The 25,772-nt window shown below is 41.5% G+C and overlaps 2 protein-coding genes across 4 annotated transcripts in view; one reads left to right on the top strand and one right to left on the bottom strand.

The window, feature by feature from the left end:
- Positions 1-212, bottom strand: part of LOC103150394 (serine/threonine-protein phosphatase 6 regulatory ankyrin repeat subunit A) — a 43,958-nt gene extending 43,746 nt beyond the window's left edge. The window contains exon 1 of the mRNA XM_007569994.2: positions 62-212. Within this exon, the coding sequence (XP_007570056.1) occupies positions 62-117 (56 nt within the window). The 5' untranslated portion in view covers positions 118-212. The remainder of the gene's footprint in view (positions 1-61) is intronic.
- Positions 139-24,985, top strand: hdac9b (histone deacetylase 9b). 3 transcript variants are annotated; one of them, XM_007569990.2, is made up of 11 exons: positions 139-790; positions 9,090-9,331; positions 9,651-9,840; positions 11,109-11,241; positions 11,334-11,455; positions 17,246-17,377; positions 17,557-17,672; positions 19,021-19,143; positions 19,645-19,822; positions 20,771-20,985; positions 23,221-24,985. In XM_007569990.2, exons 1-11 carry the CDS (start codon positions 682-684, stop codon positions 23,557-23,559), a joined length of 1,899 nt encoding a protein of 632 aa, XP_007570052.1. In that variant the 5' UTR covers positions 139-681; the 3' UTR covers positions 23,560-24,985. The 3 variants fall into 3 exon arrangements, with proteins under 3 accessions (XP_007570052.1, XP_007570053.1, XP_007570055.1); XM_007569991.2 differs by having other exon boundaries at positions 286-790; positions 11,118-11,241; positions 23,221-24,868; XM_007569993.2 differs by lacking the exon at positions 139-790 and adding an exon at positions 797-1,025.
- The last annotated feature ends 787 nt before the right edge of the window (positions 24,986-25,772 follow it).

Raw genomic sequence — 25,772 nt, forward strand, 5'->3', positions numbered from 1 at the left:
AAAGGAGAGATAGAGAGAGGTTTCAAGCCTCCATCTGCAGAGAGCGAGTCAGGAGACATGCCTTCTGGCAGGAGCTGAAGAAGACAGCTGTGTTTGGTGTGGTATTTTTAAACGCATCAATGCTGCTCCAATCCCTGCGCCTCGCCTGACCTATTTTTAGCCAGGGCTGGCCATTGTTCTATTTCTGTCACCTGTGAGCCCCGCAGTTGTTGATTCACATGCAAATGAAGCTCGCTCCCTCCTCGGCTTGCATTTCTGCCTGTACGAGGTGCTCAGAGCACACAGCTCTCTCAGCAACTCAGCTTTACGTTCTTCTCTCTGCCCGGACACTTTGAAGGCTGCAACGCAGGAGGGACAGAGGCAGATAAAAGAATCAGAACCTGCTGCCATCTTCCTCCAAACATTGTGTTGATGTTTTGACCAGACTGAAGCAGGACTCCCGGGAGAGTAGCTGCCCTGCCGAGACACACACACACAGAGAGAGAGAGATAGAGAGAGTGTGTAGTTTTCGTGTTAGAGCTCTACAGTCGGAGTAGTTCCTCAGAGGAGGAGGCAGAGGAAGGGAGAGAGTCGCCCGTCGTCGTGGTCTCACCTCCCCCCCCCCACTCTGAGCTTCTGAGGGGTGGCTCTTGGTGACAGGAAACGCAAGGCTGGCGATGAGACCTGAGCGCTGACTGGAGTATGCTGCAGACGATTTACGAGGGCGAGTCAAGTTTCTCCACAACAGAGGGGCGCGTCGGACACCAGCAGCTCCTCAACCAGAGCAAGATGCACAACATGAACAACTCAGGTGATCTCACGCTCCGCTGTCTCTGCTCATCCTAAGGAGTTCTCTCTGTCCTCCTGCTTTTCCTCTTGTTTTGCTTTCCCCCCAAATCCCTTCCGCCCTGCGTGCTTCCCATGCACATATCCACTCCATCTTTCTGTCTCACTCTCTCAACTCGTGCGCTTTTTTCTTTTTTTTTTTCCGTGGGAGACATCTCAGCCCACTTGGAGCAGAAACTTTTTTTCCCCCCCGAATCAAGGTATTTTCTCTGACATACATTGCTGTGTGAATTGTTTTTCTGTGTGGGCTTCTGAAAATAAGTGCTTTTTTCGTCCCTGTTGACTTAAATCAGAAATGGAGTTAACTCTGTTCAGCTTGCTTGTAGCTCACTGAAATGACTCACTGTGAACATGACAGGGATGTTGGGTTTTGCAAGCTTCCATGTCAGCGTGCACTTTTGAGGGAACAGGAAGGGAAAAGTTACAGAGACACTGAAAGCAGGGGGGGGGCATGTAAAAGGTTTCTCTTTGGACATTTACCACCAACTCCGTATCTGTTCTATTTTGGGCTTGGGACTTGAATTGAAGAGTTCACAGCTGACATCAGAATGAGTAACATCTACTTACTGTATTGACTCAAGAGCGACATGAGTCACACTTCATTTGTTTTTTTTGTTTTGTCTTTTGTCTTTTTTTTTTTTTGGTTTCCCTATGTGACTGCCGAGAAAACTCAAAAGTATCTTTAGAAATTATGACAGAGTTGAAACTGTGTGCTGTGTGAAAACATTATCCTACAGTTGCGTAACTTCATAAAAAAAGAAGAAATAGAACAACGCAGAAGGGTTTTAACGAGCTTCTTTGCCTGTACACTTACATTTTATAGCTACCTTTTAAATTGGCTGTAAATGTTTTAGTATTAAAGTGAAAATAGAGTGGATTCGAGATAGTTAAGAAGGAGTGACGGAGCGTCAACTCCCACTGAATGTACCTGGAGCCTTACGGATCTTCTATAACCATCGGGCTATAGAAGAAGGGATTTCTTCTATTGTCTTGCGGCTTGTGAACCAAACAAGACCCGTAGAGCGCAAGCACTTGAATTCAGGCTCCTTGCTTATTCTGTGGGTCAGCTATTCTTAGGTGAGTTATTTTCAGCTTATGGCATTAGCCTGCTAAGATTAGGCGTCTGTGCGCGTTATCATTCCATCTCGCATGCTCCTGATATAACAGCGCCTCAGAACAGATATTAATAGAGAATTCTGCCGTTTGCCTGTTTTAATTTGTTTTTTTCCCCCCACTTTAGAATAAACCACATGACGATGACTAACATTATCTGCACAAAGAAACGTCTCTGTGTAGAACTGAGTGAGTTTACTAGGTTTCTCTGGCTGTTTTGTTCGCAGCAAGACATCAATCAAAATGTTCTAATAGTTTTATGTTTATGTGGTCTTGTCACGAAAGGAGCGTGTGAAGAAGCTCCAGAGTCGAATAAGTAGCTTATTTGTGATGTGTTGGTCTGAAACACAGTTCTGATCCGGCTTCCCTCCTTTTATCACACTTCAAGTGGATCAGAGAATAAAAGGGCTTAATCACAATTTCAGATTAGCATCAGGACCAATAAGATTCTATCAAAAGAAAAAGAAAAATATCCACAGATGGGTTCTCAAACAGAACAGAGAAATGAGTGAGTTTCCCCTTTTGCTTAAAATATCGTACAAATTTCCAAATTTCTCCAAAAAACCCCCCCAAACCTTTCAGAGAAGAACAATGCAAAACCCTTCAAGTCCACTCATCTACGTCCTGGACCTATTCAGGTAGCGTGCGTTTGAAGTGCTTACCACAGAAGAGATGGTGCAAAACAACACACATAGGACAGGTTTTAGCGTCAGCACTGCCAGAAAACTGCATAATTTAGGAGTAAAAAGATTCCGATGACAAAAGAGCTGCCATAAATACCCTAGACATTTCTAAATTCCTCTTCCTGTTGTTGTAAAATTCATCCTTAGAAGAGCATAGTTCACTACTATCAACGTTAGTGGACCTCTTTTTCCCTGTTGAATGGATTTCTGTGGTTCATGGAATGCTAAAAATGGAAAGAATGACCCATTTTACTAATAAATAGATTAGGAATAGATTAGGAATTTACTGATTATGCAGAGTGAAGCGAATGTTGCGAGCATGTAGAGCAGCGGATCTCAAAACTTTTCGGCTTCCGGCCTGCAAAAAAAAAACATCTGTGGAAGTAACTTGTGACCTAGACTATTGGTTGACTATGTAAATTTTAAGTCAATTAAGCTGGTATGACTTTTGATATAGCATTTAAAGCATGAACAATTTTTATAACTACTATTTTAGTTGTATTCCTGACTAGGATTCCAAGTCCGCACACTTGTCAGATTTTGTCCCCAAGCATCGGGGAAAACTGCTGCAGAGTAAAGGAGCGTCCTACAAAAAGAGCATTTCCTAAACGTCAGTCGTCTGCTCGATTCTCTTTTATTGCTCGTGTTTGTCATACTTTGTATTGTGTGTTATTGTTGTGTAAATAATTAGAGGTAACAGCAGGACGGGAGACAACTGAACGCTTGGCTTCCTTCAGTCAAAGAGCCGTGGTGGCACTGCTTTGCTCTCTTTGTTAGCAGACAGCCTCCCTAACCACAGCTCTGGCTCAGCTGCAAGGACGAGCCTGCAGTCTTAAAAATAAAGACCTGTTTCCTGCTTTAGACATACCAGCTGCTCAAAATAACAAGGCACTTAATGAGAGATCCAGCACCACATTGCAGTCCCAAGCATCGGCTTATTTTTTTTTATTCTTTGCCCTCAAACATCTTCTGTATCTCTGTTTCTATTTATACTGGCAGACGGGGGAATTTAGATAAGCAGCCCCTCTCTATTTCAGTTTAAATGCTCACATGCATTCATGTTTACAGCACAACCAAGTGTGTTCTTAAGTCTTTGTGGCAAAAAAACTGAAAATTACTGCTGCTTCAAGTAGAAAATACCTAAAGATAGATAGGTGAGCTTTACTTTGTACTGATGGAAATGAAGTTGCATCACAGCATGTGGTATATTTACTTTTACGTAATTCTCTGGCTGCAAATCAATAACATTTCAAAGTCACATATTTAAGTTTTGCCTTTAACAAACACCAGTTTGAGGCGATGGTGATTTTGTTCAACATTGATGAGATGCTATCAATCAAACGCTGGAATTGGCTTTTTTCTTGGGTGACTAATCAATGATCACCAGGTCAAATACTAAGAAATCAGATCTTCTTCTTCCCCAAATTTTTAGATAAATTCAGTCTATAAATTCGTTAGCTACTGCTCTGTTGTCTGTTTTTTTTTTTTAAATGGAAAAGGAAGATCAGCTCAAGGTTATAATTTCATTCATAAATGGAGACGGTCTTCTAACTTTTTGGCAATCATTTTGTAAAATTAAAGAACCTGCCTGTATTCCATCTGTCATTTGATGTGATGTAAAAAATGGCATTGGTAAAAAATTAGAATCAGATCTCAAGAATATGAGAAATCGACATCGACTAAGAAACGCTTGAGGAATGAGTCTCTGTTTGATATCAAAATGCCGCTCCATTTAATCTCTGAAATAAGTTTTCTCGGAAATATCCTCAGATCCAACCGATGAAACAAGATCCTAATGTAGGCTGAAGAGCTTAAATGATTTTAGCCTGTTTGTTCTTTTTTTAGAAGATTTGCTAAGATTCGGTCGTGTTCAGGGAGGCATGGTGATGCTTCAGCCACATAAAAACTTGTTAAAGTGAAACGTTGCGTTCCAACCCTCTCACGTGCAGTAGTAGCATAACGTCCCTTGTGATGTGTGTTTCTTTCTTGGATGGGAACCTGCTAATGTGGTCTGAGGCAAAAAAAAAAAAAAAAAAAGGCAGCCATCCAACATCTTAAATTAAGGCTGTGATTGTCACTCTAAGCACCAGCAGGACTAATGAGAGACAGATTGGTTATAGGAATAAACACGTTGGAGACACTGGTGGTGCGATGCTGCAGTGGGAGTGTGGTCACAGGCAATGAGTCACCCTATATCCCCTTGGCAGGACCTCTGCTGGGAGAGGAATTTGGGCACGGTACAGGGTGCTTGTTGCTCCTCCTGTGCTAAAAACAAATTTGGGAGCTGTCATTCATAAATCTCTTGTTTACCAACGTCTACTGGTCCTTCTGTGCACTTTCCACGAATCAAGCGGCACCCAGTATGAAGTGTTCCCTGTAGGGGAGGAGGTCAATGTCACAGACTGGACCGCTGTCCCAGAACGCGCAGAGTTTTTTTTTATTTATTTTTTTTTATTGAGCGACAGTTTCAGAAATTAGCTAAAAGTTATGTAAATGTGACACTGCGTTTTATTTTTGCCTGTGTTAAATCGAGCGGGTGGCCTCACAACTGTGACACGCTTTTTGCATGTGGTCTATATTAAGACCCTGCTCAGAAAAACATTTAAAATTAGCCTCCGCTTCTGGTAGTTCTGCTTTCTCCTCTGCCTGTAGAGTATTTTTATAATATAGGAACACCAGATTTTCAGTTCAAGTCATTTAAGACTGCAGTTTGAATTAATAAATAAGTGGGATTTTAGTTGGAGGCATTGCAAGTCTGATGTGACGTGTAGTTTGAAAAACGCATCACTAAGCATACCGGTATCCTTGTTTCAATGTCAGTCATGATAAGGGAAGCTAAAAATCACACATATCAAAGATCAAGGCTTTACTGTTGCTATAACAGCGCTTGCTTAAATTTAGGACCTTGTGTTTCCTCATCACTGTCATTATTCAACACGTTGAACTTTAAGCAGACATATGCATATGAGGCTACCGAAGCTTTCCCATCCTGTTAAGCTAAATGGAGAATTTTCTGGTGGAGGCTGCGCTTGATGTGCCGATCAAAGTGGAGATCCTTAATGCCACTCATAGCCAGGATACAGAATAAAATATGGGATTAATTAGATCTCCCAGCAGGGATTTTATGCCTTTTTTTTCATCTTTCTTTTTTCTCTTTGGGTAGGGGAGCTATATTTGGGTCTATTAGGTAAAAGCAGCACTAAGGCTGTCTGGCTCCCTGAGCCCTGCTGTGGTTCACAGGTTCACAGCACCCACTACAAAAAAGCTCCTTTGTCAAGTACTTTAAAGCTAAGATTAATATTCCCTGTCAGGAGAGAAGTGCCTGTTCTACAGGTGCCTGTTCGACGTGTCTGCCATGTTGTTGCCCTTCTCTGTCAACCGATTGAAGTTGTTTTTAGAACACAGAGAGGAAAAAATGACAGCGCTGGAGTCCCTTCTGTTTGTCTTCACTTCTTTTGAACACGTTTTAAGTCGCTCTCCCCATTGATTCAGAACCGAGCCGCTGAAGGCTTTTCTAACGTCTCCTCTCATTCTCTCTCCGGCTCGGGACTCCTTTCTTATATAAGAGCTGAAAAAGCTGATATAATAGTCAACATGTCACATCGCACACTGTAGGCAGGAGATGACATGCAGTGAGACTTGATATCTGCAGAACAGGGAGACATAATTACGTCGCCAGCGTTGCCATGGCAGCAGCAAGTTAGGGTGGTGGATACTGGGGAGTGCGTGTGTGTGTGTTTGCGTGTGCGTGTGTGTGCGTAGTGAGTGTTTGTGGGTGGGGGTGAGAGGGATTGTCACAGACTGGGATTGCGCCACTCTCTTTAATGTTTCTATTTTTAATCGTCACTGGCGCACGCACATGGAAGGGTGGCAGAACTAAAAAAAAACATGACAAAACAAATGAGCACCAGTGAGATTTACAAGATCAGAGAGCAGAGGGGCACTGCTTTTTTACTCTTTTTTTTTGCTCAGGTCTGCTGTGGATTTTGTCGCTTTTTACAACCTCTGTTTAGATTTATCACAGGGCCTTCACGTGGACATATGTGTAACAATTTATGCAGGCTTAGTTCTTCCAGTAACAGGTGAAGTAATTGCACTCCTGATGATCCCTCAGATGTGACCTCTTGAGAAGAGTAAGCCAGTGAAAGGACTCAATAAATCTCCATCTAGCCCCTGGAATTTTAAGCAGATTTTAATAATTGTCCAGCTTTGCCATTAAGGAGATAGAACACAGTCCAGATGCGTCTCTGAACATCGCATCGTATTAGGCTAACTAACCTTTATCCTCTAGATTCAATTACCACAGAAACTACGCAGCCTTTGCGAAAGCATTCGCTTGTTACTTTTTAGCCAAAGTACTTTTACATAATAGTCCAACACAAAATAGCTCATAATTATAATGTGGATGGAAAATGAAACATTGTTCTCCACATTAAGAGAAGATTAGAGAGACTGGCCTAAATGCAAAATGATATGCTTGCCAGAAAACGCTACACATCACCCCAAGTTCACCATCTCCAAGGTGAAACATGGTGGTGGGACATAGAAGCTGGTCAATGTTTATGGAAAGATGGATGGAGCTAAATTACAGAGAAACCCTTTGTGCCTGCGGAAGACTTGAGTCTGGGGAAATGTGGAGGTGGTTGCGTCATACTTTTCTTCTTCTGCAGGCTGCTGAGGCTTCCTGCATACCTACGACCCCATAGATAAAGAGTCTGATCTTGAATGGGATGGTCTATCGTGGCTGTCCAGTTTAAGTCCTCAATGACTGGAGTCCTGCCAGTCTTTGATACGTCTCTGCTTCAAATGGTCCAACTACCTTCACATCACGTCAAAGTTCTAGAGAAGCAAAGCAAAACAAAACAAACAAAAAAAAATGCAGGATTTCAGTCCTTGAGATTAAAATACAACCATGTGCTAGTATGGTCTAGAAAAAGTCCAAACCTAAATACAATTGTGGAACTTTGTAAAGACTTCAAAAGTGCTGTTTAAAAACGGCTCCCCATCCAATCTGACTGAGATTGATCTATTTTGTAAATAAATAAATAAATAAATTAAATAAACAAAATATTTCAGCATTTACATGTGAAGATGGCTGCAAGTGAAGCAAAAGTTGGGTGAACAAGGTAGGGGCAATGAAAACTACGATAAGAAGCATCCCAGTCTTTCTGAGTCTAAATTGTCCTCTGAATTCTGTCAGATCTTCTCTGACAAGTTTCTTTAAAATAAACTTACCCTTCGTTGGGTGATTTGGTTCAGTCATATTTCAACATGTCTCTGTGGCATTTATTGACACTTTCATTGAAGCTGCCATAGAGATACAGTTCAAACAGTACAAGGAAAAATCTCAGCAACAACATCAGTTTTTAAGAATAACAAACCTCATTAGTTTATTGTTATTAAAAAGGAATAGCAAATCTCTCTCGCTCCCTCAATTCATCTGTTGTAAGGTGTCTTGCTTCAGGGGCCTAAATCCAAACTTGTGCTCTGCTTCTCATGTTTGTAAGAAATCCAACCTATGTGCCATCTTCCTTCCTTCCTTTTTTTGTGCTATTATTAATCTCTCTCAAATATATTCAAAATATTGAAAACTGTATTGTAACGATTCAAAATGTGGAAAAAGTTCTACTCCCAAAAGACACTGGACATTGTCCTGGCAACACATCTTAAAATTAATTGAAAATCTTCACTCTCCACATAAGTGCGCACAGGATCAGCCTGATGAAGGCAGATGGGACCAGTTGTGTGAATTAGATGAAAAAGTATAGAGAGGACGTGGAAAATATTGAACAATCACCAATCATCCTCTGTGGAGGAGGACGATAAAGTAAATCTGTGTCTCGCGTTCTTTACTGGCCATTGATTTATTTATTTATTATATTTTTTCCGCAGAACAGGCTATATATAGAGACTGGAGACCAAAAGGGGATGCCCTGTCACTTTGTATCAGGCAATTACCCATAATAGAGAGGCACTTCTTACCAATGTGCATGCTGCGTTGTCTGTGCTGAAGCACAGAAATGAGAACACCAGGCAGGTACATGAATTTACAAACTCACGCGGGTTCACGGCCCGTTTTTGTCATACATTATTAACGAGAGGAGGAAATATCTGCAGGATGTTCTGTTGCTGACGGGGAGGAGGACGTTTTTGCAATTATTTGTCTATCAGTGGGAAAACAGATTTCATGTAAATACTTGAAATGGTTGCTTCAACATTTTCTGTCACATGTCTGCCGAGTCTCAAAGTGCACACAGCAGCCCCCGGTGGACTCTGAAATGACGTGCGCGAGACTGTTTGTTTATACATGCTATAATCGCAGGCTTTCTAGGATCACGGGAGAGAAAGATTTTCTTTCTCACAGTGAATGTGCACATTTTTCTTTTTTTAATCTCCCTTATAACTGTTCATTTAATTACAGCTGAAAACGGCACAAATCTTACATTTTGTCCCTTTTCTGTGCCGCAGTCGACATTAAGCCAGACGTGCCATTGGCTGTGGAGCCCCTGTCCCCTTTGGACCTACGCACAGACCTGAGGATGCTGGGGCCAGGCTCAGACCCCGGACTGTGGGAGAGGCAGCTCCAGCAGGAGCTGCTCCTCATTCAGAAGCAGCAGCAGATCCAGAAGCAGTTACTGATCAGCGAGTTTCAGAAGCAGCACGAGAAGCTGACCCGTCAGCACCAGGCTCAGCTTCAGGAGCATCTCAAGGTTAGCATTGCACCGAGCAGTAGCGTGGAGGTCAGCATGACAGCAGAAACAACAGAACGCAGCACAGCATGACATAGTGCAGATGCGGTACAAAAATGTGTACCTCAGGACAGCATAAAACGAGTGCAGCAGAAGGAAAACAACTCAGCAGGACTCAAGGTTTTTTGCAACACATTTTATAAAAAAAAAAAACACATCTTAGCTGGAGCGTCGAGTTTTCCACCGCAGCAAAACAAGAAACAACAGACGTTTTTTTAAAAAGCTTCTTTGATTCCACAATTACTTCTGTTCATGCTGATGTGAGCACCGCTTTTCTCAGCTCCAGCAAGAGCTCCAGGCCATGAAGCAGCAGCAGGAACTCGCTGAGAAGGAGCGCCGTCTCGAGCAGCAGCAGCAGCAGCAGCAGCAACAACAACAACAGAACCAGCAGGAAAAAGAGCTGGAGAGGCATCGACGAGAGCAGCACGTCTCCAGCCTGAGCCTCAGGGGCAAGGAGCGCTCCCGAGAGAGTAAGAGCTCGGCACCGTCATCGTCGCGATTTCCTTTCTGTCAGGGGCAAATGTTTCGCAAAACAAAATTAACCACCCGTGACAAAAGCAATTATATAAGGCTGAACCTTTTCCATTATCTTGAATGCTTACCAGTGGGGTTTATGAAAAATGTACATATAAGAGCTGCATGGAATAAATTTTATAAAATGTTCCCTTCAGTTTACCCACTGGAGCAAGCACCACGTTCTGTCCTAATCCTAAAATTATGGTGTTGTATAGTGCAGCGTTTTTCCTGGTATGCTTGATTGGACAGTGTTCTTTCCCCGACACTTCATTCAAAATGTCAATTTTTTTTTTCTCATTATTTCTGTTATCTATTAAATCCAAAATAAATTAACATCAGCTCACACAACCCCCACCAGATACTGCAAACATGTGAGCTGGTATTTCTTTGCGTTAAATAGTTAATGCTCAGCAGTGACTATGTGAAGGGAAATGCTTATTCATTCTTGAGCTAAAACACTTCTAAACACCATCACCAAGACATTTAAGAAAGCAGGGTTCGTGTTTAAGACAGCCTCACTAAAATGACTTGATAGTTGCAAGTAAATCACAATTAAATTTGCAAAAGCAAGGACTTGAATGTGAGCAATAAAGAATTAGACTCATTTTATTGCCATTCATAATGAGGACAGGCTGTTAATTTTTGATGTCTCTTGCTCTTGGAGGAAAATATTTCTCAACAGCAAATCAAACTGTCTCATGACTCTGGGCTTGGCTTTAGGCCTCTGATAAGTAGTTATGTTGATGACTGGACGGCACTTATTCAGCACTGATGTCCAGTTCTTCGGTGACCTTTTAAAGCTCAAATTTAGAAGAAATGTCTTCCGATAGCGTGATAAAAATAGTGACAGGTATAACATTTCATTGCTGTTTTTACCATATAGTTAATAATAGACGAGATTTATGACTTTGCCAAGTCAGGTAATGTGAAGCTGTTCTCTGTAACTCTAACCATCTTATGGGGAAGAAACTCACTGCAGAATCACGTATGCAGCAACATTATTGTCCCCCTTTGACCACTAGGGGGAGATCTTCCTACATAAGTGGCCTTCTTAGGTGAGGAGAGGATACTCGGTTACAGGAGTGATTTTGATATAGTCTTGCTGTTGTTTTTAAATTAGGATGCAGGGGAATTACTTTTGTATGTATATATGTGCATCGAGTGTGAAGATCCAGATATTTACAAGTTAGGGTAACCCCAATCCCTTTGGTTCTGCCTTTTGGTCTCACAGGTGCAGTGGCCAGCACAGAGGTAAAGCAGAAACTCCAAGAGTTTCTGTTGAACAAATCTGCAAAGGATCCAGTCACTAATGGAGCCAATCACACTTTCATCCAACATCCCAAACTCTGGTACACGTAAGTGACTTATATTACTTTTTGGGGAGAAGTTGAATATTTCGGCACATTTTTTTTCCCCCTTTTGAAACCTCCTTTATTTTTTTTAACAGGTCCTCTCACCACGCATCCCTGGACCAAAGCTCTCCACCACTGGGGGGCACATCGCCCACCTGCCAGTACACTCTGCCGTCGCCTATCGAGAGCAAGGACGACTTCCCCTTGAGGAAGACAGGTTTGCTAATCTACACATGAACACAGCACCAATGTAAAAATCTTCATGCGTAAACGTCCTCAACATACACAGTTTTCAGAATTTGTTTCCGGAAAATTAAAAGCTTGAAGGACTCGATATGTTTTTGCTGTCAATTCAAGAAAGGTGTTTTTATACTGATGTTGAGGCATTATTAGGGTCAGCATGATACACCTAACTTCAGAAAAACTTTAATTTGTCATATCTGATTATGTAATAATCACTGATAATAATAATTTGCATTCTCACAGTAGTTATCCTGCGCCATTTTTGTTCCTACATGTTTCCACACAAATAATTTAAAAAGTGATGATGACCTTTTTCTAATGATTTTGTAACCAAGTGTTGTCTATCAGCCTGTTAAGGTGCATTTTTATGTCGACTGTCAGGTGAATAGTGCAACCTAAGAGCTACTTCCTTTCGTGCTTCAAAATAAAAGTCTCAAACTTAGCACAAAACGGTATTAAGCTTAAGGAATAAGCCCATAACAATAGCCTTGACTTATTTCACTAAACAGTTAAACACAGACGGACACAGTGGATAGTGTTACGTTAGACAGACTGCGCTTTGGCAAGAAATCTTGTGTCAGGAGATCTTGTTGCGTCTCCAGTGCTGGTGTTAATAAGCTGCCGTGTTAATGTCCCCATCAACCACAGCTCGAAGGTGTTTTTGAAGTAGTCCACAGCTAAATTGGATAATTTAGGCCGAATAATTCCTCCTGAGATATGGTGCCTCAAAACTGTTTAAAAAATGTAAACATAAAGTTTCCACCAGAAAAGAGCTCAGGTTTGTTGGTTTAAAGTTGAAGGGAGTTCTCTGGGGATTAACACGGAATTAAAGAATGATCCCTTTCGCTCAGTCGCTCTGATTTTTCTTTTATAGGCGTAAAGGTTTGCAGAAGCAAAAACTTCATAATTTGGCTATGAGGTCACCAAATACAATGTGTTTTCTCATCCTCTGCCGCTTGTCATTTTGCACATCTGCACAATTTGAATATCAAGCAGAAGGAATTACGTAAAGCAATGTCACATCACATCAGAAAAGAATCTTAAAAGGTAATTACAAACTTTAAAAGATGACTTCTTTTTGACCTTTTGTAATATGTCCACAACACATGAGTTTCTCATCTAAAATACTAATAAATATCCTTTAAAACTAACTTTGGGATTCACAACACATTTTAGTTAAGAGAAAAATCTTAGAATTTAAATTTACATTTAAATTTAAACTTGGTTTCTCTGCCTTAATCCTGTGCACTGACAAAACCCTTTTGACTCTGTGGAAATAGATTCCTGAATCTATATGTGGTCATTTCCTGCTCAGGGCCATCCTCCCCCACTTCCTGTCGATCTTTATTAAAGTCCTCTGAGAGTTTGGCACACAAGAGAGGGGACGCACACAAAGGTAGTTTTGTTCCCATTGGTTGTCGCAGATAACTGATTGGCAGGTGTTGCAGACTTGAAGCTTGCGCAGGCAGGATGAACCCTGACAGGACTGTTTGTTTAAGAAAAGGCAGCTCTCTTAAAACAAAGTAGAGGCGACTCGGAACGCTCCGTGTCAGACTCCCCACTGCTTCACCTCACCAAACTTTTCCTGTATGACTTTGAGATTCACAAAATATGTTATTTGTTCCTAAAGAACTTACAAAACATTTGTATTTTTTTTTTTTGTGACGACTTACCTGAAGTCAATTTTATTCTATCTGTTTAGGTGGTATGTTCTGATCTGGTAGCCAGTTATTGCTTTAAATTGCATGTGAACCATATGGCACTTGCTTTCATGTCTTCTCTTAAGGGTCCCACGTACTTATAGCCACATTAATCCCTATAAATATAAAGCGTCACTGACACTCTTGTGTTTCTCTCATGCACCCAAAAAGCAGCTGAAAGACTGCCATGTGACTTAGATGTTACCTTTGCTTATATCCTCTTTGTTTCAATTCCTGGAATTAGAATAGACTCGGCTGACAGCACGTGATAGTCTGTGGTAAGAATAGTTGTGGCTGAGCAGTAAAAGCTGCATCTCCCCAACACACCCCACCCTCCTCTACTCTGGTCTTGACCCACTTACCAGAAGTGTGTATTCAGCAGGTGTGGGAAAGATTTTCCAAAATAGTCCTGCAAAAGGTAAAACTGTCCACCACAAAGCATTAGGCTGTATGTTAAAAACTTATGTTTAAAATTTTATATGTGTATTTTTGTGTGGACCAACATGTTTTTTTTAGCTGTTGAGAGGTGGGTTGGGGATGTCTTTGTCACAAATTAGGTCCTTGTAGACCAGTAATACTTTTGTAGACTGGTGTTTTCTTGCAAGTTTACAACAACTCATTGAGGACATGAAAAAGCTCCTATTCTAAATGAATTCAGTTCAGTTAATTGCCAATCATTGTTATTTAAATATAATATTTGGCAATACTAAGTATTCAAAGTTATTATGTGGTTGGTGAGAACAATATCCTCTGTTTTGGTTATTGGAATAGAGTATTCTTTGTGTCATCCATTGTTGCTGCATTGCCAAGACCTGATTGCAGGGCGAGTAACTGGTCTGAATAACCTGATTGGATTGAAAAAAGCAAAAATGCAAAGTGTTATGAGCATAGCAGTGAAAATCGATGTTATATTTCTGAAAGGAAGGATGTTAACCGCTAACCTTGCAATTATATCCATCTATCTATTATCTATACCTGATTATACTTTCACAGTAATGTAAAATAAACTAACTTGTCCTATTTTTGCTGTCGAGCAGAGGCTAAATTAGGAGGAGACGGTTCAATTTATTCCAACACATACAATGGAAAAAAAATATATATGCATACTTGGAGAGCAAAAAACTTTATTGGAAACCAAGATTTGTGTTACCGATACAAATCTTGGTACAGAGTTGGTTCCTGTTTGCACTGTGAGGATACATGTACTAAAAAGAGGTGCATGTGTCTGTCAAACTGTTTCTCTGACAAAGTTCTGCTTGCAGCTGATTGCTGATATAAAGATACTTCCTGATCCAGTTTAAACTGGATTCCTGGCTAAGTTGTTTATGTTTAGACATGACACCGGTTCATCCGTTTTTGTAGGTCACATTTAATGGACTTACTAAATAAACAAAGGCATTCCTAAGTAACTGACTGAAAATAAGTTTTTAAACTGTTTAAGGTCTCTATCTCTCTCTCTCTCTCAAAAAAAAAAAGAAAAAAAAAGAGGCAAACTTGTTTTCTCTTTGAGGGACTGTAACTTTGGTTATTAAGCTTATGTCTGTAAAAATACAGAGCAGCATTACTTTTAAACTATTCAGCGTTAGTTTAAAAATTGATGTCAGCAAAATGCTCAGCTGGTGTTCTGTTGTACACAAAACTAAATTTTGCAGAGAGCCATCTGCCCAGATCCCAGCTTTAATAAAGAATCACTAATAGAGATGGCTGGGCTATACATCTGATTAACCACAGATAGGCGGACCATTAATGACACTGATTTATGATTGCAACATATTGTAGCATTTCTTGTGCCAGACGAGGTTTCGTTGCAGAAGTGACCCAGGTGTTCAGCATGCACGCTTTGCCGTAGCCTCCTGTTGCTCCCACCGTGCGTCAGTGTATTTTTATTTGATTATTTCTCCATAGAGACATGTAAGAAAGTGTTTGTTCATGCGCTGCTGTCTGCGTTCCCGTGGCGACCAATTGGGATGCGTAGCTTGGTGGCAGTGGCGTGTAAAAATAGAAAGCAATCAAGGCGGCAGGGCGTGAAGCAAATTCATATGACTCCCAACAGCGATCTCTCTCCATTTATCTCTGCTGCCTCCTTTCTTCCGCCCTCGCGCTCTCTCTCTCTCTTTTTTTTTTTTTATTATTATTATTCTACCTCACACCCACAGGATTGGAGGTCTGTATTAGGGAAGACGGTTTTGCTGCTTTTGACAAAAGCCAAAAATAGCAGCGTGCGACCCACTCTCTTCGCCTTGCCCCTTCTCTCCCCTCCCCCCACCGCCATCACCATCACCCTCTTCCTCCCCCGCAGTGTTTCCACATCATAGTTGCACTTTCCTATGTGTAACCGTATGATGTGCAAAACAGGAAAGGCCTATTTAATTATTGATCAGAGTTAAATAATTGAAACAGGTTGGCTATTGTGTAATAGAAGGGTTTTACATAACTGTAATACATCTCTCTGCTTTGGCTTTCAGTCCCGAAAAAAGCAACTTATCCATTCTGCATGTTGTTTGAGTATGTAAAAGTAACTGTGGGATTTCACTTGGAAGTCTGCTATTCTTGAGACATAACCGGACGACTAAACAGGAGCATGGTTCACCAGGCGAACACAAACGCTTTCTATTTTTATTTATAAACCAATTAATTCTTGCAAAATTTAAAACTTTGTTTTTATTCAACCTGCAATCACATCCTTTTCAAACATGACAGGGTTTGTTTTTTTTTTGTTCTAAACTAATAGCAGGTGCAAATGTACATTAAGGTTTGTTTTCCTTCACCAAGGTGAACCTCTGTCCCAATTCTACGTACATTGCAGCGCTGGTTTTCTTTAGCTACCTCCATCTTCTCATCAACTCGAAAAACTTTTCTGGACGTTTCGCGGTTTTGAATGGTCTCTTCAAAGTGATGTGCAGTGTTAGTTCTTTGCAACCAGCCATGAGACAATGTATTTTCATTTGATTATTTCCCCATAGAGACATTTGAGAAAGTGATTGTTAAAGCAAAAAGCATTTTGCTCATATGATGTTTCAAGATAATATTTTATTTCCTAACCCACATTTAAGCTTCTCCACAACTTTTTCCCTGACCTCGGCCTTCGTGAAGCCGTATGTTCCCAAATTTGTGGTGTTCAAAAAAACGAGATGGTTGCACTGGATTGCATTTGGGGGTATCAGAGTAAAGGAAAACTGTTCATTACTTTTCACAGTTGCACACTAAATTGTGTTGGTCTGTCATAAAATTATTCTTGTTTGTGGTTATAATGTGAGAAAACGCAAAATAGTTTGAGGGGTATGTATGCTTTTATGAAGCACTTCATAAATCAGTGTCAATTGTTGATGAATTAAGGCAAGATCTTATCTGATGCAACTGTTGTTGACTTTCTATTAGTAGTTAATAATCATCCATCACGAGAAGGCCAGAAAGTTGGTCTTGGACTGAATTTCTGCTGAAAGAAATTCAACCCTGTTAAATTGAGGCTTTAAAATGATTTGATTATCCTAAGTATGACAACATGCCAATATTCCCTCAAGTTCCCTAAACCCCTCATAAAAACCAGATGGAAACTCTTTACTCAACGTGTCTATCGTGACAGATATTGCATTGGCATTATGACGCGGTCAGCCGTGTGTTCGGACTCGAAACGTTTGGTCCCGCCTCTGGTTTGCATTAGGGCGACGGGGGATGTGGAGGAAGCCTGAAACATCTGCCATGTTTTTGTGTTAGTTTAACTGTTGCTACTGTATCAGGCTGTGGTCACCAGGGCGGCAGGTAGCAGACTCTTTCACTTTGAGCCTGCGTGTTGCTCGACCTAATGTAGTCCAGATGATGTGGAAATGGGTCCAATCCTGACTCACTCAAGACGTAGCTGGACACTGAAATGGTAGCATGTCAAAACATGGCAGCGTTGCCGTTCTTTCTCCTTTTGTTTTTGGATTGATAACTGTGGGAGTGGAAAGGATCGTACAGTCTGACTCTTGGCATAACGCAGCGAAGCAGTCGTGCTTTACTGGAAGGTTTGATTCTCCTTACAGAGTTGTATGCCATACAGAACGCCTGTCCTTTTTGTCCTGCAGCGTCCGAGCCAAATCTGAAGGTACGATCCAGACTGAAGCAGAAAGTGGCAGAGAGGAGAAGCAGTCCAATGCTGAAGAGAAGAGACGGAAACATCATTACTCCGTACAAAAAGAGGGCTTTAGAGATTATGGGTATGCCTCACTCAGTCACTGAAGCAGCCAATACACAAATATGTTTTTTTTGTGTGTGTGTGTGTGTGTGTGTTCTGTGTCATGTTAGATTAACGTTACATTAGTTGTTTTTGTGTACTTGTTTAGATGATTGAACACAGCTCAGAGTGTTGACGATGCAAACTATTGATGTCTCGTAGATTCAGCGCCAACTAACAGCGCCCCTGGGTCTGGCCCCAGCTCTCCCATAGGGGCCTCTAGTGCCTTGGGGGCTGAAAATGGACCTTCCTCTCTGCCTACGACGACAAAAACTGAGGTAAGTGTATAAATTGTGCGCAGGAAGATTGGTAAATTGTTTTGAACATGGCATAAAACATTCGGTTCTTGCAGCCATAAAAGTGGACAGCTGCCCTCTGCTTGTTACACGTCACTGAGAATGATCTCCATGACGACATTAAAGAGACACAACTCGACCCACATGACTTATTTCCCCTCTTTACCTTCATAAAGTTGATGCTACAACTTAAATACAGTCCTGAACACATAGGTATCAGAATTAAAGATGTTAAAAACATTAAAAAATTACTACTTTTTTACATTATTTTTTACACTGAAACTATGCAAAAAATTACATTTTAGTTCAATACCTTTTTCAGTGATATAAAAAAAAAAATCCATATTGGACAAACAGTTCTTTAGAAAGTCACCGGTTGCGTCGTCTTTTCATAGGGTTCAGACTGCATTTGCGTGAGCTGCTCTGATTCCTGGCTGAGTTACGGACTAGTACTCGCCTTAGACTGAGCTCACAGTACTGGCCGTTATAATATTTGACAGATATGACACATCTCCGAGCGATCCTAACAGAGCAGCTGTGTTTGCCTTCGCATTGCTGTTTATTCTCCAAGGGACCTCCAGTGACACGGAGAGAAGGGAGAGACGCCCTGACAGACACCAGGTTGAAGCTTGAGGCTTGGGGAGACGTTCAAACTGGGGATTTTAATTGATATCCCAGGCGCTGGTAGCCAAAAGACACCCACACGCTAACAACATAAACATGCAGGATTTGCTATTGTATATGCCTGAGTCGAGGCTTTCATGAAAGTCACTGGTGGACTGCAGGGATCCCCCGTGGACCCCATGCCTGTTGCAAAAGCAAGGAGTGTTTGTGCACCGTTACATTAGGTATCCTTTTTCAGAGGGAAAGAGTCCCTTGGGTCAAATACGGGCCGGATATCCACATACAGGTCACCGAGTACTGGTAGGGGTTGGAAGGATAAACATGGCTGTTCCAGAACCACATGCTGCTCCGCTGCTCTGCTGGGTACAGGAAGTATACCCCAGTGCTGATGTTCTCTGAGAGAGAAGCCTGAAGGTGGGGACTGGGAAGCTGAGAAACTTCACTTTGGGCTTAGAAACCTGCAGAAACTTTAATTTTTGTGAATCGAGGCTGATTTCATTCTGTGCGGGTCTGAAAAACCTTTGCCGCCATCAAACAAACAAACAAAAAAAAAAACTTGCAGAAAAATGCACTTTCTCCTGTCATAGCACATTTACATTCATGCCACTTATCTTGTTTCCTTTTGAAACTGCCTTCAGTGCAATCTTTAGATCTGTCCATCCACTTAAATCTGTCTCTCTCGCTCTCTTCTGCCTGTTTGATGCAGAGGTGGCCTTCCCAGCCAAGACTATTCCGACCCGAGGGCTCCGTGTCCATGCTGAGCTTGTACACATCTCCATCCTTACCCAACATCTCCTTGGGGCTCTCTACTACACCCACACCAATTAGTGTGAGTATGAATACCGCGGACCTTCCTGCATGATATTTCACAGTTGTACAACACTGTGGCCGTTTTTGTGGATGTGAGGTATTCATCTCAGTGTGGGAGCTTTGAAACCTGCCATCAGTGGCTTTCTGGACTCTCTTTATGACCGCAGGGTCACTGACCTGTGGCCCCAAATGATTTTATTGGGCTTAGATAAATATTGTGCTGCAGTGTCTTGTGTCAAGCATGCTCTTATCCTCCCCTGTTACCTCATTAATCACGGCTTTTAAAAAGCCCCGCTGCTCTCAAGTGCAGCTCCCGATAGCCTGACACAAGATATATCATCCTTTGCATAGTGGCACATTCCACAAAATATTTATCAAGTACACACCAATGTCAGACTTTCGTATTCACTGTTACCTCCATTTTTAATGAAGAGAATTTCTTACTGTCCTTTGTGGAAAATTAGAATATAGAAAAGGTTAATATTGTTTAAATTCATTTACCTTAACTCCCTTCTTTTAGGCTGCTTTGGGCTTAAATGACAGATCGACGGAAATCAAACATGGGTTGCCTGGGCACCTGCTGGGCCCTGTGCCACTTCAGACAGCCCTGGAGTCAAAGGTCAGCCCCAGCCACCAGGCTCTGCTCCAGCACCTCCTCCAGAAGGAGCAAATCAGGCAGCAGAAGATCTTCTCTTCTGGTAAGGCTGTTACCTGATTTCAGTCAGCATATAGTTTCTTCGCACCTTAGAGAAGAACCGAAAAGTGCATTTAAAGTTAGGATATCATTGAAAGATTCAGAATGTGAGACAAATATTATATAGATTCAATAAAAAAAACAAAAAAACATGTTAATATGTTTAAAGCTTTAGCTAATTTGATGTTTGTCACGTACAGCTAGTGCAGTCTGAGAATGAAGTTCCTCAGAAAATTGGAGAATTAAATAAGACCACAAAAAGAAAAAGTATTTTTTTTTTCCTGATATAGTGATGTTGGCCTACTGAAAACTATTTTTGTGTGTCTCGAACAGCCTTTGCACTTGTTGGGTCTCCTGTTTCATATATCACTGCATCGGCTGAGGTGTTAAGGAAGCCCAGTTCTCTTTAATACCTTCAACAGACCCGAAACGTCTGACTGCTGTGGCCCCAGAAGCTCCATATCCAGCTGCAGTCTACGTCTTGGAATTTTTTACTTAAACTCCCGAATGAGCTTTGCTACATAATCCTCCGGAGGCAACGGTTATCCCTGTTGCTTGTGCAGTTTTTTTTTTCTGGCACACTTTTTCTTTCCACTCAACTTTCCATTAATGTGCTACAGTATCGCACTCAGTCAGCTTCAGTAACGATGACCTTTTGTGGTTGACCCTCCTTGCATATGGTCTACTGGACAACTATCATGTCATGATTCTGTAGGCCGTAACATATCTGTATTATTTTTGTTTTAAATACAGGTCAAAATTTTAGATTTTTTTTTAAGTTGTACATTCATTGATGTCTATAGCCTCTAGACCTGTCCTCACTCGTTTAAAACAAAGCATATTAGGTGCCCTTCAAAATAAAATGCATGATTTACTGCAGACGTTTTGTGCACCTGTATTTGCAGCATAACTTTTGGAAAACTTTACCAAGGTGTTTGTCTTCTCCGGCAAGGTCAAGGCTCCATGTCCTCCCACGCTCAGTCCCCTCTGGTCATGAAGGATCGCCCCTCCAGCAGTCGGCCTAAGCTACCAAAACACAGACCTCTGAACAGAACCCAGTCGGCACCTCTGCCTCAGAACACACTGGCCCAGCTCGTCATCCAGCAGCAGCACCAGCATTTCTTGGAGAAACAGAAACAGTACCAGCAGCAGGTCCACATAAATAAGGTGAAAACACTGAGTTTCATGACTTCCACAGTTCTCCTCCTGACATTCAGCGTCCATTCTTTGGTTCTCACGAGGTCGCGGTTTATTGTAGGAAGTTTGGGTTAATCGTTTTAAGGACACAAGTGTGGTTCTATTTTTAGTCATTGTGAGAGAGTATGTGCAGCTCAACTTTGCGGACCTGGCTCATAGTCTTGTTCCACCCTCAAAATCCTGCTGTTATTTCTGTGAACCGAAGAACTTCTGCCTGACTTCAAATGAGGAAGAAATCCTTCCTCTGCAATAATTCTGTTATCGTAGCTTGTGGCATCTGTTCCACTCGCATGCTAACGCTGTGAAATTTAATTCATCTCAGTTCCCATGAAAAAAAAAAAAAAAAAAAAAGAAGCCTTGAATGCATTTTGTTCCTCTGTGGCAATATTTGTGTTTCTGCGAGTTGGCCATAGTGACCTGGCTTTACACAGACTGTCATTATTCTGGTGTGAGGTGGCCGGCGGCGTGAAAGGCAGCATTGTGTGAGCTCACAAGCTGATGTGTCCCAGGGTTGGGTCCTGACAGAGCCATGGGACCCACAGAGGAGCTCGTACCTAAAAATATTTAAAGAAGCACTTACTAAGCAGCACAATAGAAACTGAACATGTCACAGTTTCTTTGTGCGTTGAAAAAACACGATTAGGAGTGAATTTAAGACACTCTCTGTGAAGCTGACTCATTTGAAAAACAATAGCGTCTTTAGAACCATGTCAACGGGGCCGGCTCTGATCACTCAGGCCAATGAGATTGCAAGTAAATCCTCTTTAAGTGGAGGTTATAAATGGCCACTAATCGGGGATGAGCCCTTAGTGTTTATTGAGAGGCAGCTCTGAAACATTGCCCTAATTAATTTCCGAGCAGTGGCTTTTGTACGGTTGTTTTTAAACATCCCTCAATTGCTTCTATTTTTTTCCAACGCTAGCAACGGTGGTGGCGGGAGGGGGAGAGCCGTATTGGAGATTTACAGGAGCTTAGGGATTTTAGGAACAGTTGCGAACAGTTTTCACTAATGCAATGCTAAAGAGGCTAATTCGTATTGATGAAAGGGTATTTATAAAAGGCCTAGATTCTGCAGATAGCAGTGCTGGTTGGTTACTGGCTGACAGGAAGAAGACAACCTGGCTTTGGAGCCCTCTTGTGGGTAAATAATCTGCAAAGGCTGAGAAAGCAAATAATTCAATTCAATCAGGTTCAGTTTATTTACATGGCACAAATTCATAGCAACTTGTCTTCTCAAGGCACTTTGCAAGAAAATAAGAATCAAATTTATGTAAAGAAATATGTAATCAGATCAATGCAATATTATAGCTTAATAAAGGCATAATAATAATTTACAAACATTCACTCTGAAGTGATCCTATTTTTTAATACAGTACAAGATTAATATAGACACATAAAGAAGAATGGCATCAAACTATATCTGTACTTTCTGGTAATATATGAAATACAAAAAAGAAAAACACAAGCTGATACCTGAGAGTTAAATTTCTCTCTGCTACTATGGATTGTTTATAGTTATGTGACTTGAACAGTTTTCATGAGGAATTATATTAAATCCTTTGATGCTAACCTATTAAAAATGCTCTCCTGGCAAGAGATCAAACTTCTGCTATTATGAACTCTAATACTTAAAACAAAAACAAAACCTACACAAAGGAATAGGTTATTTCCATCCAAGCTGTTATTACTGACGAAGCAAGGAACTAATGCTATTCTACATTTCTGGTCCACAAAGCTGGTATACATATGTACCAAATGGGTAATCAGACCCATTTCTACTGGGACACAGTGTTATTTACCAATTAGGAGACTTCTGTAAGCAGTTGATTGAGCTGAATTGTTTTTAAAAAAAAAGAACAAAAAGTCAGAGTAAGGAACGCTCAATCCAAACGGACTCCACATTCCTTTTTTTTTTTAGTCTTAGAGGAAAAAGGCTATGTATCATCTTTCGTCCTCTTTACTTCAGTGTCTCAATAAAACATCTTAAAGTTTGCGGTTGTAATGTGACCAGATGTGAAAAGGTTCCCTGATATAAATACTTCTTCGTCATCGTATGCTAGACTAGTTCTTTATGTGGTTACAAAGTTTGTGAGGGACTGGATTTCGTTTTCATTTACAAATAGGGCTGCTTTACAAGGCTCATTTAACTAATACGCGCATGGACGCAGGATGTCGGTGTTAACGTCAAGCCGATGTGTTTTGCAGCTGTTGTCCAAGTCCATTGAGCAGCTACGTCAGCCCAGCACGCACCTGCAGGAATCAGAGGAGGAGCAGGAGGAGCAGCAGCCTAAAGAGGAGACGGAGAGCATGCAGGAGGACAGGCTGCCCCCTGGAGGAGTCATTCGGAAGCACACGCTGAGCAGCAGCAGCAGCAGTGGCAGCTCGAGCGGCGAGCTCCCAGACGCTCACTGTGGGGTCATCAAGGTCAAAGAGGAGCCGGCTGATAGCGAGGACGAGGCTCTGACCAATCGGCGCCTAGAATCCGAACAGAGCACCTATCTCCACCAGGTCAAAGGGAGACTGGTGATAAGAGCCATGATCTGAGGGGAATGGATGGAGTTGATATCGCCCGCTCACAACGATCACAAACATCTCCACTTGCACGCACGCATACACGTCAGACATCGCACGGTAGACCAGCTCTGTCACAACATATGACCTCCTCTCACTCAGCTGCAGCCTCACTCATCCTATACTGTTAAGACTCTGTTTGTGGTCTCTGTGTTTGTGATCGCTGTAAAATATGTATGTTTCCTTGGTTGTAAATATGAAGACACTTTAGATCTTTCTTTTTAAGAGCCGCTTTGGTCACCTGGAGTCGGCTCGGCTGACGAACCTTTATGTACATAATACTGTGGATTTAGCATCAAAGGTGATTTGTAGAGGGAAGCATTAGCAGATGTACAGCTTCGATGAGCCGCCATTCTGTACATTTTTCCATAAAATATTCAAATATTATCAGTCTTTGCTCTTTGTTCTGGAAGCTAAATCCTTTTTTTTTTCATTTTTTTTTTTTCATGAAAACCTGTGACAACATTCACTGTTCAGTGTTTCCAACAACGGAAATGTGGAATATCTTGTCTTAGAGAGAATGCACATTTAAAATAATCCTAACAGGGCAGAAACTCGTATTGCAATTTGAAGGATAAAGCACTAAATCCTGGCTTGGGTGTGCAGGCATCTCCTTCACACGCCCCTGGTCTCCATCCCATCCCGCCTTGGAATGATCGCATAGCCAGAGCCCTGCATTAGGTCGAGTTCTTCTCCTTTTCTCCCTGCCCTCCTCCTCCTCCTCCTTCTCCTCCTTTCCTCCTCCTCCTCCTCTCTGGGTCCAAAATCAAAGCTTAACGGAGTTCCTGCCCAGCTTTCAGCAGAGGAGTCAGACAGGGAGAAAGGGAGAAAGAGAGAGGGTCGGGCAGGAAATGCCTTCAAGAAGCCAGGAGTTGATTCATGTGTGCAGGAATGCTGAGAGAGGAGGACCTAGTGTCGGAGGAGTCCAAGGGGCCAGGCTCGAGAATTGATTTACTGTCAAGACGAATTACAAAGTGAGTGGGGATATGGTTAAGGGACTCCTTTTTTTCTTTTTTCTTTTTAAAGGGAATCGCTTCCTTCATATTCCCCTGCGGCCTGCTTACCTCAACACACAGGGTTGATGTTACTTAAGAAAAAAACAAAAAAACAAAACATGGATGGGACCTTTATTTTAATTTTCCCCAGAAAGTGCCCATTGCAACGTGTATAGTCTGTCTTAAAGTGATCTGTCCAATGTATTTCAGAGTCATGAACCTTCCTGTTTTGTTAGTACTACTGTCGACTAAATGTAAAAAAAAAAAGAAAAGAAAAGAAAAAAAAATCCTACTCCAAGGTTCCGTGTTTGGATTCATGTGAGAAATCAAAACTGTCCGTCTTATGCTGCACAGTCAGATTGTCCGGTTTTAATGTTTTTAGTGTAAGTAAACACAATCAGAACAATGCGAGTCTTGTTCTCCCTCTCCTTTGATTTGGTTATAATGAGAGCCCCCCCCCCACAACTCCCCTCCTCGCTGCCAGTGGGTGGGTGAACGGAGGTGAATGGGGGTCGGAGGGTGGCGGGTGGGGGGTTCTGTGGTCTGTTCATAGCAGTTTGCATTTTTTTTTCCTCTTTGTTGCCTTGTGTGATAAACCTTTTTTTTTTTCTAAAAAAAAAATAAAGTTAAATTACCTCTGAGATTCTTGCTGTTTGATTTTTTTTTTCTAATGATGATGCTACATGAAGGAACAAAGCAAGCGACCTCCAAACAAGTTCTCCTTTAATGAAAAAAAAAAAAATAAAATAAATAAATTCAAAGTGGCATTCTGGATAAATTTGAATAAACAACTCTGACAGACTGTTTGAATCATCGTATCAACTTGCTGTTCCCACAATACCTTCCACGACCCAGCTGTTTATTTTCAGGAGGATCTAAATGTGACCCTTCAAAGGGAGCTTAAGGGACTTTAAAACATTTCTTTTGATGTGAACGGGCACGGCTTCATGTGAAAGTGTAGCGGCGGAGCAGATAAGGTGAGCTTCGAGCTCGTGATATATGACTTTTGCATGAATACTTTTAAACCAAGCTTAAGCAATTTCACAGTGAGCTCAGTTTGTGAAGCCGGCGTAGTTCAGTCAATATCCAATGTTACTTATGCATACTCCAATCTGGAAATATTTGCTGATGCTGCACAAAGGATTAGAGGTCTGCTCCTGATCGTGTGCAGTTGTTCGGGATTTTACGTTA

This window comes from Poecilia formosa, unplaced genomic scaffold (assembly GCF_000485575.1).
Source record: "Poecilia formosa unplaced genomic scaffold, Poecilia_formosa-5.1.2 Scaffold253, whole genome shotgun sequence".
NCBI classification, from domain to species: domain Eukaryota; kingdom Metazoa; phylum Chordata; class Actinopteri; order Cyprinodontiformes; family Poeciliidae; genus Poecilia; species Poecilia formosa.

Coding starts and splice junctions, on each gene's coding strand:
- hdac9b (XM_007569990.2), top strand. CDS start 682: ATGCTGCAGACGATTTACGAGGGCGAGTCAAGTTTCTCCACAACAGAG. Junction 17,378..17,556: donor GAGGGCTTTAGAGATTATGG/GTATGCCTCACT, acceptor GATGTCTCGTAG/ATTCAGCGCCAACTAACAGC. Junction 19,144..19,644: donor CTACACCCACACCAATTAGT/GTGAGTATGAAT, acceptor CCCTTCTTTTAG/GCTGCTTTGGGCTTAAATGA.